The sequence below is a fragment of the Lygodium microphyllum genome, chromosome 1 (assembly GCF_053477565.2).
Source record: "Lygodium microphyllum isolate KBCC chromosome 1, Lygodium_microphyllum_v1.1.10, whole genome shotgun sequence".
NCBI lineage: Eukaryota > Viridiplantae > Streptophyta > Polypodiopsida > Schizaeales > Lygodiaceae > Lygodium > Lygodium microphyllum.
Window position 1 is genome coordinate 167,484,454 of NC_141135.1, and position 16,010 is coordinate 167,500,463.

Genomic DNA, 16,010 nt, shown 5'->3' on the forward strand with positions numbered 1-16,010 from the left:
ATCCGTATATCTTGGCCAAAGCATGACCGATCATGATAGTCCTGTAGTTGCTAGGAATCAGGGGATCACCACTTTTAAATAGCCGGATTATAGTATTGTTTGATCAACTCATAGGGAAACCTTCACATACTGCTCTATTGAACATATGTGCTAATATGGGTGCTAATATGTCACAAGCATGTGAGAAATGTTCTGCTACTAGTCCATCCTCATCCTGTGCCCTCCCATTTTGTAATCTATAAATTGCATCTCTAACCATTTTCCATGGGAAGAAAGACCACTGCCTACAAACTTGTGGGGGCTGCATAGGTGGCTGTCCTGGCAGGTCATACAGTTGTCTCCCATAGTCAAGCCAAGCATCAGGTGATGTAATCTGTATGGGGGGCTGTCTTTCATGAAACGTCTTCCATGCGCTCTTGCTATCCCGCCCCAAAAAAAGCTGATATATCTCTGCTTCTGCTTTCACTAAGTAGTCTCGTTTCTTCTTTCGCACAAGGTGTTTGAAGAACGCCTTTGCTTGGCGATGTGTTTGAGTGCCTAGCTCCACTTCTCTCTATAAGCGAGCTCGGGTGACTCTACACTCATCATCATACCAGCTATTTTGGGGAGCAATAGATCGTGTGGGTCCACCTTGGGGCGAGGTGTGTGGGAATACATACATGGCTGATCCATGTATGGCCTCTGCTAAATCCCTTGTACATTCTTCCAACGATCTACTCAAATCCAAATCATGTAAACTGGTCTACAGAGAACCACTGTAGATGTGCGAGGTGTCTTTTGTAAAATAGTATTTGGGATGTCTAGGGAGGCATGGTGTTTCATGTTTCATATGTACACAAGAGAGCATGAATGTCAAAATAGCATGATCTGCTGCTATGCCAATTGGTCTCTTAGATATCTTGAAGTTTTGGATGCTTGGTATCAATGCTGGTGAGCCCATCAAGTAGTCCACAGTACTTGCCCCTCCTTTGTGATTCCAGCATGTCAAATTGTCAAATCCTGGCCATTGTGGCAGACCATTAAAGATGGCTAGTCTGTGTGCACTTCCCAAAGTCAATAGGTGTGTCCCATAGGTACTCACTTCTTTATCCTGGGCTTTCCTGCATAGGCATATTTCATCTATGTCGATCTCTTTGAACATGGCATTATCATGCATATAAAAGTCACTCTGTCTATCTCCAGTGCGTGCATTGAAATCACCTACTAATAATATGTCCCCAGTGCTAGCATATCTCATGATATCCTCATAAAGTACATCAAAGGGAGATTCATCACGTGTGGCATAGGTAGAATTTGCAGGAGGAAAGTAGCATATTGCGATGAATATATCCCGTGGTCTTCCTGGATGTATCCTAATCCATAAATATCGTGCATCATCATCTCTTTTCATTACTTGCACTATCCCTTTGAGGTCTTCTCGATATAGTATGGCCACACCTCCAGAATCCCTAGTACTTCCTAGTTTTCTAGCTACTGGATGAGATGCACTTTTCCACCTATATCCCCGCACGTCTGGTAGTCGGCTATCTTTACATTGGTGTGTTTCTGTGTACATTGCTATATCTATGTTTCGGAAGCTATCTTCAAAAGCTATCTTCAAAGTAACCAGCATCCAAGTGTAGGGCTCCATTACAGTTCCATATTGACATCCGAAGTGTCTCATAGGCCTCATACCGTCATGAAGTCCTTTTGTCAGTGATGATGACTCGTCCATCCCTATAGACAGCCCACTTTCCCTCTTTGTGAGCCTCCAATACCTTGGGCATGTGTTCTCTGCGATGCGCTATTTGTGCTGGTGTAAGGTCCTCATCCAAATAAATCTTCTCACCCTTGAGGGCCCTCCTCTTGGAGAGGAAGGCCTTTTTTTTCTCTATGTTCCCAAAGCGAATAATTAGAGCCTTGGACTTAGAGTCCTCTTTCCCCACTCTCCAAGCACTGACAATAGGAACGTCTGAAGCCCCAATTTTGTCAGCAAGTGTCTTAGCATCTTCCTGTGGGTTGCTCTTCTCCTCCCATCCTACTATCCATACGTGTAAAACCCTAACCTGTCTCCTGGCCTCTTCTTCCAAGGTAGCATTCATTACTTCAGTCTTGTTCACGGATGTTCCCTTATTCTTTTTTACTACCTCAATCCATGGGCTGGCTTCTTCTATCTGCTTCTGTGTTGTCTTTGCCACTTCTACCCATGAGTGAACCTCCCTTTCACATGCCTTCAAAGCCTCTTTCTCTGTTTGTAGTTCTTCTCGTACGTTCATTTGTTTTTTCTTAAATGTATTCAATTCTTTCTCCAGTTCTAAGATTTCAGATTTGTAGGCATCTACCACTTTCAGCATTTCAATTTTCAGCATGTGCATTTCGGACAGCATTTGTGCCTATAAGTCATTCTTAATCTTTCTCTGCATGTCTTGCATTTCTGCCCTCTGATTTACTATCAGTTTGGCTTTGACCTGCTCTCGTATTTCTCTCTCCAATTCTTGTCTCATAATTCGTAGTTCAGAGCAAATCATGAGATGAATTTATTCGTATTTCTTTTCATTCATGGTGCGCGAAGTCTTTCCATGCCTGCCAGATGGTGGGGAGATGGTCCAATCACGGACCCTATGGCCATATGTCTTGTACGGTGTGTTTTTAGAAGGGGTGTTGAACATTGCTTCCATGGACGGTTGTGTTAGTTCTTGATCAGATTTTTCTCCGAGATATTCATTTTCCACAGTTTGATGCTTGCATTTGTCTACATTATCCATCTCTCACATACTCTATGTGCAAAGCCACTCAGCTTGTACTTTGTACTGCCAAAATTAGAGCAAATTCTGTGATTCCTGCAAATTTCCAGGGTTTTCCTAACCCCTCACTAAATTTTTGCAAGCCCCGTAATCTTTTATGAGCCCGAATGTTTTCACACTGTTTGCAGTCACCAAGACACAGCAGACAGGCCAGCATTCATGTCATTCTGAGTACATTTGCGTCCTTGCAGGACAGTGGCTGTCTCCTTGCGCAGAGTCGTGACCTTGCAGAGCACTTCTTCGGGTCAGCACTTGTGCCAATCCCACTAGACTACTATCACTGCCGTTGCTCCCACCAGACTGCCGCCTCTTGTAGGACGGACATGACAGTCACGTCAGCTCTTCTCACTTGCGCCAGGCACGTCCGTCACGCCAACATCCCGTCACTCACGTCAGACACGTCTCGTCACCATCCCTCTCGTCACCATCCCGTGACTCACAAAACCCTTTACTCTTGCATGGTCGGTTAGACATGGCTGCCCTCTTAGTCCCTTGTTTTTTCCCTTTGCTATCCATCTGGTTCTCTTCATGTTATCACATCTAGTTGAGACTAGGCACCTAGTTGGATTATCCCTTCCTTTCAATCAACATTTTGTTGGACAAGCATAGGCTGATGACTCTTTCATGATATTGATAGAAGATAAGGATAACCTCTGTAATTCATTGGATGTTTGGAATTTGTTTGGGCATTCTTTGGGCCCTCGTATTAATGCCGCTCCTGTGAAGAAAACTGCTAGGGCTTGCATTGAGGACACACAGAGTGTACAACCATGGCAGAAACACAAAGGGACAGACACAGACACAGGGGAAAACTCAAACCCTAAACGCAAAACTCAAAACTCAAACACAAACAGAAGAAGGGAGAGAGAGAACACAACTCTGAAGTGAATGAATGCTGTAAATGAATGTAAGAGTGTACAATGTGCTCAAGGGTAGAGCAATGTCGGAGTGTGACGTCCACTGGAGACGGATCCCAAGTTTGTGACCACCAATCGCAGTGTAGGAGTGCTGAATAGTGAATGGCAACAGGCTGGTCACCAAAATACAGTAGTCTGGAGGCTGGAAACTGGTAAACGCAGCAGTGTACCACCGATCGGTAGCTGGAAACTATGCACAAGTGCTGTAAACAGCAGGGTGACAGCTGGAGAAGGTGTGTCGGAGAGTGTCAGGACCTGCAATGCTGTAAATGCAGGCTGGCTGACCCTGGCGATGATGGACGACAGGCTGAACAGTAGTCTGGGGGACAGTTTAGAGCAATTGCCAGCAAGTGAGAGCTGTTGCCTACAGCAATGGACATGTTGAGGATAATGTGGCTATAGTCGATGATGACTGGACAGTAGATGGAGATGGGCTGCGGGCTGAAAATTGGGCGCCAACAGCAGCAGAGGGTATGTGGACTGGTGTAACCTGCAAACAAGAATGATGGCTGAATGGTGGGCAACCTATCTATTTATAGATGTGGATTGGAGCCTTCCAAATTAGGGTTTTCATTGAACTCTCTTGAACCACTCCCCGTTTTAGGGTTTCCATTGAACTCTCTCGAACTGCTCCTTGTTTTAGGGTTTTTACTCTAAAAGAGCATTTTTAGTGTGTTTTGGGGCTGTTTAAGAGGCTAATCAGCAAGACGCATATTTTAGCTCAATACCCCTTCTCAGGCCCAAAACTAAGCCAAAAGGTTAGGCCAACCACTGTGATGTTTATTGACCCTAAGGCGTCCCACCCCAAAGCAGTCAGGGCATCAGACAAAGAGTGCATGTCGGCTGCCTAGTGGCCTACCAAGACTACAAGGGCGATGGTTATCTTACCACGGGAATCCAAGTAGTCACTCCAGAGAGGATAGGGCATCAGACAAAGAGTGCACATCGGCTGCCCAGTGGCCTACCAAGCCCTACAAAGGCGGATGGAACCACATGGATTTTTTTTATTTTTTATTTTTGAATAAGTGAGGTAAATTTGATAGGATGCGGCCGATTGAGTAATAGTGACCCAGAAGACGGAAGTAGGGAGGGTATACCCAACACATCATAAAACAGAACAAGCTAACCCAACCACTCAGGGTGTTGATGACAAGGAAAAATAGGTGATGAGGTATCCATGTGATGGAGAATGGTGGTGTGGTAACAACAGCCACCGGTGAAAACAGCTTAGGATCTGCTCAAGTGGTGCTCTGCACAATGAGATGCAAAGTATGCTACATGCTGAAGAATGCTCATGCAGCAGGTGCCACTTGGACAGTGTCCCTCATGGGAAAATTGTTCACTTGCCCAAGTGTCCTAGTACAAAGATTATGAAATCATGCAATACAAAGGGTAAGGTACAACAGGGGGAAGAAGCCGATGTCGAAGACAAAGTGCTGAAGCCTGTAGAATACGAAGAAGGGTAGGAACCCCCTCTCAACTTGGATGTAGATGCTGAAGAAGGAAGAGGGGCTTGATGTCAATCTTCGTATGGTGCCGAGAACCATAAGGAATGAAAGAGGAGGAAGTGGATGAAGCACCCTGCTAGAAGAGCAAGGTAGAAGTCACCGCCATAATAGCATCGAGAGAGATGTTGCACGATCCGCCTCGGGAGGGGAAACCACCATGCTAGAAGAAGAGCAAGCACTCCTAGGATAATGAAACCATGAAAGAAATGGTGCGTATCCCCACGTCTCTAGCCCAGGTAGGACCAAACCAATCTACAAGTTAGCCCTACATTGAAAGACGAAACCCTGCAGAAGAGATGAGAATCTACAAATATGGAGGTTAGTGGTGAGATGCTTCAAAGAAAAACAGAAAAAAAAGAAAATCTAACTCAAAATAAGTGCAATGAATGTGTATGTGTGAGTAAATGCAGCGGAAGACAAAAGAATGGAAAAGCTAAGGACAATGAATCCTATGGGCTTGACTCTAAGAGTATGAAAAATAAATGCTAGATTGACCTAGGGTATCCGAAAGGACCTAGAGACATGCTAGTCTAAGAAGTGGCCACCATCGCGTACGTCCAATAGTAGGGCTCTGCCAAGGGAACACGTGATGAGGTGGGGAGGAAGGTGAGATAGATGCATGAAGTGCAACGGGATCAAAACCTGCAAACAAATTAGCCAATCCCTCAGGGCTAGTGAAAGAGATGGGCTATTGAGGCTGTACTTGAGCCACATGTCCAGCAACAACGGCGGCTGCTGAAGGAGCAAATGAAGCAAGAGCGGAAGGCATAGCCCCACTGGACTGTGCAATCGCAATGGTCTGCAGATGCTTTTTAGGTGGAAGACCTTGGGCCTTGGAGCAACACTCCTTGTCCACATGGCCTGCTCTCTGATAGTGCGTGCAAAACTAGTTTTTCTTAAGGAGTTGCTACTAGATAGGTCTATTCTTTGGTTCCATCTCAGGAAGAGGAGTCACCCTTTGATTGGCTTGCCTTCGCATCTTGCGAGTTCTTGCCACTGGTGGTTTGCCCTCTCAAAGAAGAGGCAACCAACCCCCTCTGCTCTAAATAAGGCTGTGATGAGGATTTCTTGTGGACTTGGATCATGCAACCTTGTGTAACGCAAGAACTGGCACTCAAACTCGTAGAAGACTGGCAATCGAGGTTGGGAGATGATGTGTTGAATGAAATTAAAGTATTTCTTGGGCAACTTATTCAAGAAGAATGTAACTTGATGGTCATCTGACTTTGGAGAGCCAGTAGTGGCGAACTCAGCAAGTAACCGCCTATATTCAGCCAACTTGACTTTCTAATCATCCCCTTTCTTAATAGAGAACTCTTGAAGCTCAAAGTCGAGATTGATGTGCCGAGTACGATCACGAGCCGCATAGCAGTCGAGAAGGTGACTCCAACGCTTTGATGCGAGCGGGAAGTCTGCAACTGAGAGTGAAACTCAGGAAGCAACCCTTGCATCAGCTCAACATTGGCTGTGGCATTGTGGGCTCTCCATTGACGGATGTAGTCAGGGTGAGCTAGTCGAGGGTCCGGCATAGGCTCTAGATCAATGACGAGGTTCCAAAGACCCTGAGACTCAAGCACTTGTTGCATGAAATTAGACCAAGTGGTGAAATTTGACCCGTTAAAACATGTCTTATTCGTGAAGGCACTCTTGGCCGTTGCAACAGGAGTGGTAGTGATCGGAGATGGATAGTGTGAAAAAGTGTAGTGGGGGTAGGATGGGGGAGTGGAGTACACTTGCGAATGGGCCCCAGAGTGCCCACCAGACATGCGGGTAGTGTGCAAGGTGGATCCATAGGTAGGGATGGGTTGACTACGCATGGACATGGTAGCCACATGAGGAACCCAAGGAGGTGGGATGGGAACACGGGGAGCAGAAGATGGGAATCACTGTGTAGGTGTAACCCAAGGAGAGTGTGAAGACGCACCATAAGCTGAGGATGGAAACCCTGCGTTTGAGTGGTCATGTGAGATGTGAAGCTGGGGATAGTGAGGGGGATGCCCATCACAATCGACCTAGGAGTTATGAGTGTGCTCCTTTGTTGAAAGGTGAGAGACACTGTGTTAAAGGGTGGCATTCCCCCTAACGAAGTACCATGGTGCAAAGAGGTAGAGAATGGGGTAGAAAAGGAAAAGGTGCTAGGAGCGGAGATGGAAGATCCAACCCGTAGGGTGTGTGATGTAGAGATGGAGTGTAATCCAAGGTTTTGGAAAGATGATAAGAGGTGATCAAGGTGTGATATAGAAGAGGGTGGGATGGGAGGGAAGGGAGAAGTGTGTGTGATATGTTTAAATGAAACAAAAGTTATAGATGTATCTGAATTCCGTCTGCTTCGCGAGCCCCCTCTATTGAATTTCACATACGCAAAGCCATCCGGATCCTATACCTTAGAAGAAGAAACAAGCAAGGGTTTTGATTCATGCAATACAAAAGAATTGTACAAACCTGACATTGAACTTGGCTAAGATGATGAAGATGGATCGCTAGACGTTCCGAATGCCGTATGTTCTCCGTGATCGGAGAGGTAGCCAGCCTCACCAACTGGTCCGAAATAGGAGTAGAAGAAGGTGAAAGTGGAGTGATGTCCTCCTCACGGAGTCCATAATGCTATCTCAGGGCCTCCAATGATGGAGAAGCCTGATAAGAAATCATAGGAACTAGAGAAGTTGTTTGGGACATTGTGATTCAGTTACGAGTCGTATTGTGTGCCTCGCACAAAGACTAGCTCTCCACAATATCTGTAGAATACTCTTTACAAGAGCACTGGCTCTAATACCATGTGAAGAAAACTGCTAGGGTTTTCACTGAGGACATGGAGTGTACGACCACGATAGAAACACAAAGAGACAAACACAAACACAAACACAGAGGTTAAAACTCAATTCCTAAACGCAAAACTCAAAACTCAAACACAAACAGAAGAAGGGAGAGAGAGAACACAACTCTGAAGTGAATGAATGTTGTAAATGAATGTAAGAGTGTACAGTGTACTCAAGGGCAGAGCAATGTCGGAGTGTGACGTCCACCAGAGATAAATCCCAAGTTTGTGACCACCAGTCGGTGTGTAGAAGTGCTAAATAGTGAATAGCAGCAGGCTAGTCACCAAAACGTAGTAGTATGGAGGCTGGAAACTGGTAAACGCAGCAGTGTACCACTGATTGGAAGCTGGAAATTGTGCACAGGTGCTGTAAACAGCAGGGCGACAGCTGGAGAAGGTGTGTCGGAGAGTGTCAGGACCTGCAATGCTGTAAACGCAAGCTGGCTAACCCTGGCGATGATGGATGACAGGCTGAACAGCAATTTGGGATAGTTTGGAGTAGGCTGGCTAACCCTGGCGATAATGGACGACAGGCTAAACAGCAGTCTGGGACAGTTTGGAGTAGTCGCCAACAGCTGAGAGTTGTTGCCTGCAGCAATGGATAGGCTGAGGATAATGTGGCTGCAGTTGGTGATGGCTGGACAGCAGATGGAGGCAGGCTACGGGCTGGAAACCGGGCGCCAACAGCAGCAGAGGGTGTGTGGGCTGATGTAATCTGCAAACAAGGATGATGGCTGAATGGTGAGTAGCCTATCTATTTATAGATGTGGATTGGAGCCTCCCAAATTAGGGTGTCCAGTGAACTCTCTCGAACTGCTCCCCGTTTTAGGGTTTCCACTGAACTCTCTCAAACCGCTCCCCGTTTTAGGTTTTTACTCCAAAAGAGCATTTTTAGTGTGTTTTGGGGTTGTTTAAGAGGCTAATCAGCAAGTAATGTATATTTTTGCTCAACAACTCAATTGTCTTTCCTCGGTTCCAGTGAATCAAATTTTTAGACCTTGGGGTGGTAGGGTGTGGTGGTTTCCATATGACAATATTGTGCAGCATCTAGGTTACCCTTTCGGTGTTGAAGCTTAGCCAAAACAATTTATGCAATGGATGTCTCAAAAGTTGGAAGCTTAGTATGTTTATTGGAAATATAAGCCTAGCCATTTCATATGTCTCTCAAAAGTGGCACAAACTATTATGCTGCCCATGCTTATCTATTTTTTGCCACTTTTGCCGTGGACTAGGACTACTTTGAACAACCTTACAGGCATATCCACTTCATGTTGTGGAAAAAGGATTTTGTGCATGTTGGTATTTCCTAAATTTCTTGGAATCATGTTTGTGTGTGAGTGTGCGCAACAAAAGAAGGAACATGAACATAGAGACAAAGGAACAGAGAGAGATTCCAAGAAAAGAATAAAGAAATCTGCACTGAACAAGGAAAGAATGCTGAATACAGAAGGACTATGCACGCAGCCCACAATGTCAATGAGGGCACCAAATCAGGTTGATGATGAAGGGAGCGCCAGAGATAGAGGAAGATGACGGAGTCGGAATGTGCATGTACCAAGGAAGGAGGAAGATATATATGTCTACTAGGTGGGAGAAGTGCCAAACAAATAGGCACAAACCATAAAAACTGGTTGACTGCAATTTGGGGCCAAAATTTGGCCGACCAGCATTTAATGCTAGAAATGCTTTGAAAAATCTTGGAAAGGGTGGACAATATCCAAGAGCAGTGAGACAAACTATTGTATGCAGAAATTGTGTGGGAAATGTACACAAAATCCCAAATGGAGGAGAAAATGCATTGAAAGGCAATAAAACCGATTGCTCTAGAATGAGCTACCTCCTCTATCAAAACAAGTGACAGATAGGTTAGAGCTTCTAAAGTCCTCTTCTAATTCGGACTGAGACTCATAGGCAGGAGATAACAAAGCATGACAAACATGACTGCTAATACCCCCTCTCAGATCTTGGATGTGGCAGAAGACCAAGGGATAAACAGATCTTGGGATGGCAAAAGGAATGTCAATGCCGATGAAGTCCGTTGATGTAGAATGCCGATGAAAAGCTCCTCATGATCCTAGGAAGCCCCCTTTTAACACTAGGGGCTAGGGAATCCATAGCCGCATCATCGAGATCGTCCTCCTCCAAAAGGGATGGGGGATACGAGGAAACCACCGGAGGAGACGATGGGGGATGGGAAGAAACTTGTGGAATAGTGTTGGAATGCATGGATCTGAGCATGGCTATGGTGGCTTGAAGATATAGAGTTGAAGATAAAATGTCACACAAGTGAATTAGGTTCCAAGATTGAGACTTGGACTCATAAACACAATCTTGTGTGGTTGGATAATAACTCAAATATTTGATTGAAAGGACAAAAGTACCATCATATTGCATTGAAAATGAGAGGCAAGTATAATGCTTTATAGCTTGAGGATAGGTGGTATTTTCCTGCTTTGTGCATATGGGATTCTGGATAGCGTGTATATTCTTTACCCAGACTGCTCCTCAAAGAGGCTATACTAGGTGTGATTGCCTAAATCTCAACACCCCTCTTCAATCACAACCTGAAAGGCGTGCAGAGGCTTTAGTGAGTCACCACTGTAAAGTGTGGGCACACCACAAACGTGGTAGATTGCAGAGGCTGTCGTAGAAAAAAGCTAAGTGTGGGTACCAAACACATGGTGGACATCCAAAGGCTGTAACAAGGGCCTCACAAAATGTACAGAGGTTGTAATACCTGATTACATGAGGAGTTTGCAAAGCTTATGATAGAAGCATTAGGGCAAGGTTATACAAGGCTTCAAAAAAGTCTATTGGAAAATTGGGAATAGAAGGACTAGTGAGACTTTTCCTTCTGCTCCTGGTTGTCTTCTGCTTCTTCTTCTTCTTTTGCTCCATGATCTTCTTCTTCTTTTACAGCTGCAAGATAGGCATTTTGAGACCTTTTTTTGGCATGACAAAACTTCTCAGTGCGTCTGGTCCTTTTGCAAAAGTCACAAAATAGCTGGTCCTTTCTTCCTTTGTTCCTGTTACTAACATACAACATTTGTTCATCTTTACTTGATTCTTCTTTATTTTTTATCATATTTTCTTCTTCCAATAGAAAGACCTTAATGTCAACCAATTTGTGATTTGGAATATTAATTAAGGTGGTTGAAACATTATCATAATCAGAAGGCAAACTTTTTAGCAAAACACCAATACAAATATCTTCATCCATTTTGAGATTTATCCCTGTAAGCTGGGTTAGGAGACTTTCCATATAGTTCAGATGAGATGCCAAGGATGTAGTTCAGATGAGATGCCAGGGATGTATTAGGCTTCATATCAAGTCAAAAGAATTCAATCAATAAACCATACTTTGAGGACTTGAACCGTGCACCAAATAATGTATCTAATCTATCCCAAGTGTCATGGGACCATAGTACCCCGAAACGGCGTTTTGAAGAGACTGGGACGGAAATGGTTGCACGCAGTTTCAGGATGCTGCGGCCCACCGGCCCCGTTTTGCGTGGTTGTTCAACGCTTCTCCTTCCCGAATCCCCACTTTGTCTCGACTCTCGCTCGCACAGCTCTTCTTCTTCCTCACCTCGGTCGCAACAATTCTCCTTCCCCACCTCGGACCTACAGTAGCCACCTCCCACATGCTCTTCCTCTTCCTCTTCCTCTAAGCTCTTCTTCTTCTCCTTCTCCTTCAGACTTCTTCTTCTTCGTCTTCTTCTCCTTCTCCTTCTCCTCCTCCTCCTTTAATCCATTACCTAGGTCCTGACTCCTAAAGGCTAATCATATCATGGTGCCAAACCCATATTGGAGGCACGTCACTCCGATCAAGGGATACGAGGGCTCCGGCGGATCAAATAAGTGGCGGTGCAACTATTGTGGATTGGAGAAATCGAGGAGTGTAACGCGTGTGAAAGACCACTTGGCTTGCGTTCCCAACAAAGACATCGGGCCTTGCGCAAATATGTCGGCAGAAGTAACAGTAAGTCTCTATCTTTGGTGCTGAAACCGTATGGGTATTGAGCTAGAAGAGGATGAATCAACACCATATGGGACTAATGAAGCACAAGTGGAGCAAAGAGCGGCTAGTGGGCCTAGTGGCACTAGCCAAATTGGAGGTCCCAGTGGTCCATAAAAAAAAAGTGCATCCATATGTATCGGGTCCAAGTGCAAAAAGGACCCCGTTGCCATCTTCTAGTGGTGGTGGGCAAAAGGGCTCCTTGCATGGTGCGAGTGTCCATGTAGGACTTCAAAGGCAGGCAATTATAGAGGCAACTAGGGAACTCACACACTTATTTATTTGGTGTGCTATCCCTTTCAATATGGCCACTACACATCAATGGAAGAAGACAATCAGGGCAGTAAGCCGTATAGGGTGTGAGTGGGAAGGTCCATCCACAGATGCATTACGCACACGGAAGCTTCGAAAGGAGAAAGCATCCATAGAGGCTCAATTGGAGCCCTTGAAGGAGACATGGATGAAATATGGATGCACAATATTATGCAATGGATGGTCAGATATGCGCCGAAGGAATGTTTACAATGTTTTGATATCTTCATGTAAAGGCACCATGTTCATTAAGGCCATCGATGCCTCTGCCTCAGGTCTTACCATCACAGGAGCTTTCATTTGGGAGTACATGCGACAGGTCATCATGGACATAGGAGTCTAAAATGTGGTGCAGGTGGTGACAGATAATGGAAGCAATTGTGTGTCTATGGGACGTATGCTTGAGGAGGAGTTTCCTAGCATAGCATGGACTCCATATGCATCCCATTGCCTTGACTTGCTTATTGAAGATGTTGGGCAAATATCTTGGGTGGATGACATTTTCAAGACGACAACAAGCATGGTAAGATTTGTGAAGAAGAGGCCATCTGTCACAAGCATGTTTCGAGCCAATAGCACACTTGAGCTATTGAAGCCCTCCACCACTCGATTTGCTTACATGTTTATTGTATTGGTTAATACGGGTCCGTCCAAATTTAATACGGACCATTGCATGCTAGGAATGACTCACATGGAGTGAGAGAGTCTTCAAAGGCTCTTGCTTTTAGACGCAATATTTTAAATGAGAGTTGGTGGGTTGAGACAGAGGCATTGGTGAAAAGTCTTACTCCTATGTACACTGTATTGCACATCACTGATATGGAGGGGAGTACTTTGGGGCTTCTATATGAGTATATGGATAAAATTGGCGAGGCCTTGCTTCGCAATAGCTTTTTGCCCCAAGACAAGTAAGTTTTTGTTTAACTTTTACACGTGTAATTATTTGGTATTAATGACTCCTTGATGATTGATCATTATTCTAACATCTAAGGTTTTAACATATTTTATCTATAGGGTTGATGAGATTCGTGCAGTGTGGAATGCACGATAGGATTGGTTCCATAAACCAATCCATGCTGTCGCATATATCTTGCATCCCCTTTGGTGTAGTGAGGAGCAGTACACTAGCGAGGAGTTAGAGGAGAGCTTCATGGAGTACATGAGGTGCCTCATAGAGGATGATATAGATATGATGAAAAGAGTACAGGATGATTTGCTGGCATTCCGTAATCATTCTCTTCATTTTGACCGACCCACAGCTAGGCTTCGAGAGACACAGCTTCAGCCTGTCTCTTGGTGGGAGAAATACGGCAATTGTGCTCCTACTTTGGTATGTGACCGGTGACTTTTATATTTTGAATCTTGATTATCTAATGCATTATGCAACCTAGGTAACAAGTTCTGTAATCTATTGCCCACTCAAATGTTGATTTTGTGGCATGCATATTAGCAATTGCCAATTACTTAGCCTCGATCTTTTAAATTTGAATAGAAACGCATTGCCATTCGGGTGCTCTCGCAAGATTGTAGTTCAAGGCCTGCTGAGAGGAATTGGAGCACATGAGCTCTCTTCCACACCAAAAAGAGAAACAAGCTCACAACTGCCCAGTTGGAGCGTTTAGTGTTTTGCCATTGTAATCTCCAGTTTCTTGAGAGGACCACTCTGTCCCCTAAGCCTTCATATGTAAATTGGTAATGATTAGTATTATGTATAATTAACTTTTTAACCTTGAGTTCTTGACACTTGACATTGCTAATTTGCTTGGAAGTTGGATTGTAAATTGTGATATATATGAAGTTTGAACATTGAACATATTGAATCTCCTCTCATCTTTGTCTCGTTCACCTTTATAAGTGAATGTTGGCAAGATTGATACAGAGAAGGTGCGTGACATTCCGCAGATACCACAGGAGGACCGGGATATCTACTCCATGCTCTATGAGGAGCTATTGGCACCGATGCATGAGACTCGTGTACAGAGGAGAGTTAGAGTAAGGGCCACACATAGTCGTGCATCACAGGCAGAGTCTGAGCTAGAGTCTGAGGATGAGGCTGAGGTTGCTTCATCAACTTCTCGATCAGGGACCTCGGAGTTGGACGAGGATATGGTGCACAGATCCTCAGAGTCCAGACAACTCGTGATATACAGGAGTTAGTTTAGCTGTGCAGAGTCCAGACTAGAGTTGTCGGTTGTTCATTGATGTTGATACTTATAGCCTCACTGGACTTTGGAGTTTTGACAGATAATAGATTATTCACATGGCATAGTTACTATCATTGTATCTTGATTCCACTTATTATGTATCTTGATTCTTGTTTCATTGTTCTTAATGTCAGTCTTCACTGCTCTTTAAAGTTTAGATCATAGATTATTCATGAGTCATAAATTCTAATTCATTTTGTTACCTTATATTTTGAAAATTGAGTCTTAATTGTATTAAGCTGTCTTAAGTTTCAACCATTGAGTCCTCAGTCTTGACTCTTGACTCCTTAATCTTCACTCGTGAGTCGTGACTCATGACTCGTGAAATGTGACATGAAGACTCAAATGTGATTTTAATCATATGACATGAAGACTCAAAGTTTTGTATGAAATTTGAATACATGTTGTTGTAGACATTGATATATTTACATACCCACATATTACTGTATTTTTTTTAGTATACAATCCGAAACACCGTTTCCCCGTTTTCAAAATTTGGCCGAAACTCCGGTTTTTCCCGTTTCCGTTTTCCCCGTTTCCGAAACCCCCCCGTACTATGCATGGAACATATCACAAGCATCTACATGATGGATGTAGTTGTCATTCAACTCCAATTTGATGATGGCTTGTGCTTTGTCATCATTCTTCTACCAAGTAACTGCAAGAGTTACATCTCGAGGCTTCTTTTCTTGTCCATTGGTAATGGTTCATAGGCCCTTCTTCATTAGGACGAGTTCGATGCGGATTTGCCATGTGTGAAACCCGACTCCTTTAAATCGACATGTCGGTGAATCTTTCCCCATGTTGGAGCAGCAAATCAGCATCAAAATTCTTAGATTTAAGCAGCAGAAGAGTTAATCTTGAGTGTGCTAACAAGCACAAGTGCCAAAAAGCACTAGGTTAGTATCAAGAGATACTAGCTGTGAAGAACTAGATGTCAATCTTGATGATGATTCTTTGATGCTTGTCTTGTAACTTGAGTGCCCTCCTTGCTGGTTTGATTCCTAAATGTTTGCTGGAAACTGAGGTTAGATTGGCAAGCACTCCAATAGGTGAAATTGAAGTGTTTTATGAGCTTGAAGAACCTTGGCTATTGGTTGCCGTTTTAGGGTAGGGACCTGATTTTTCACTCATTGCAGCTCACAGAGGTAGCCATTTTGAAAACCCTTTGAGTGGGAGAGAGCCTAGGTATAGACTTCCAAAGCCCTATGGTCTCGGCGGGAATCGCACTGCGTGAAGAGAGAATGACTACATGGACGGAATCAGGCGCAGATCAGGCAGCATCTTCAAATTCGCGCAATGCTGAGCAACTAGGAGACCAATGTCCCAGTGTAATGTGCCACGCAGGAGCGCACGGAATTCAAGAATGTTTTCCTAGAAGAGAACTTGGAGAGAGATGGCCTATATGTGGAGACCCAACTCCTCCATGTCAAGTAGGCGCTACTGTCTAGAG

General features: G+C 44.3%; 2 protein-coding genes and 1 pseudogene across 3 annotated transcripts in view; 2 read left to right on the top strand and 1 right to left on the bottom strand.

Annotated features, from left to right (window-relative positions):
- Positions 1-16,010, top strand: part of LOC148041947 (signal peptidase complex subunit 3A-like) — a 71,419-nt gene that overhangs the window by 42,485 nt on the left and 12,924 nt on the right. The gene's annotated exons all lie outside the window — the stretch shown is intronic.
- On the bottom strand, positions 1,677-2,354 carry LOC148041948 (uncharacterized). The gene has a single exon (XM_087686168.1). It carries the CDS (start codon positions 2,352-2,354, stop codon positions 1,677-1,679), a length of 678 nt encoding a protein of 225 aa, XP_087542294.1.
- LOC148041949 (uncharacterized) lies at positions 12,541-14,510 on the top strand (annotated as a pseudogene).

What these genes read in the sequence shown, in the direction of transcription:
- LOC148041948 (XM_087686168.1), bottom strand. Translation starts at nt 2,354, where the DNA reads ATGCACATGCTGAAAATTGAAATGCTGAAAGTGGTAGATGCCTACAAA.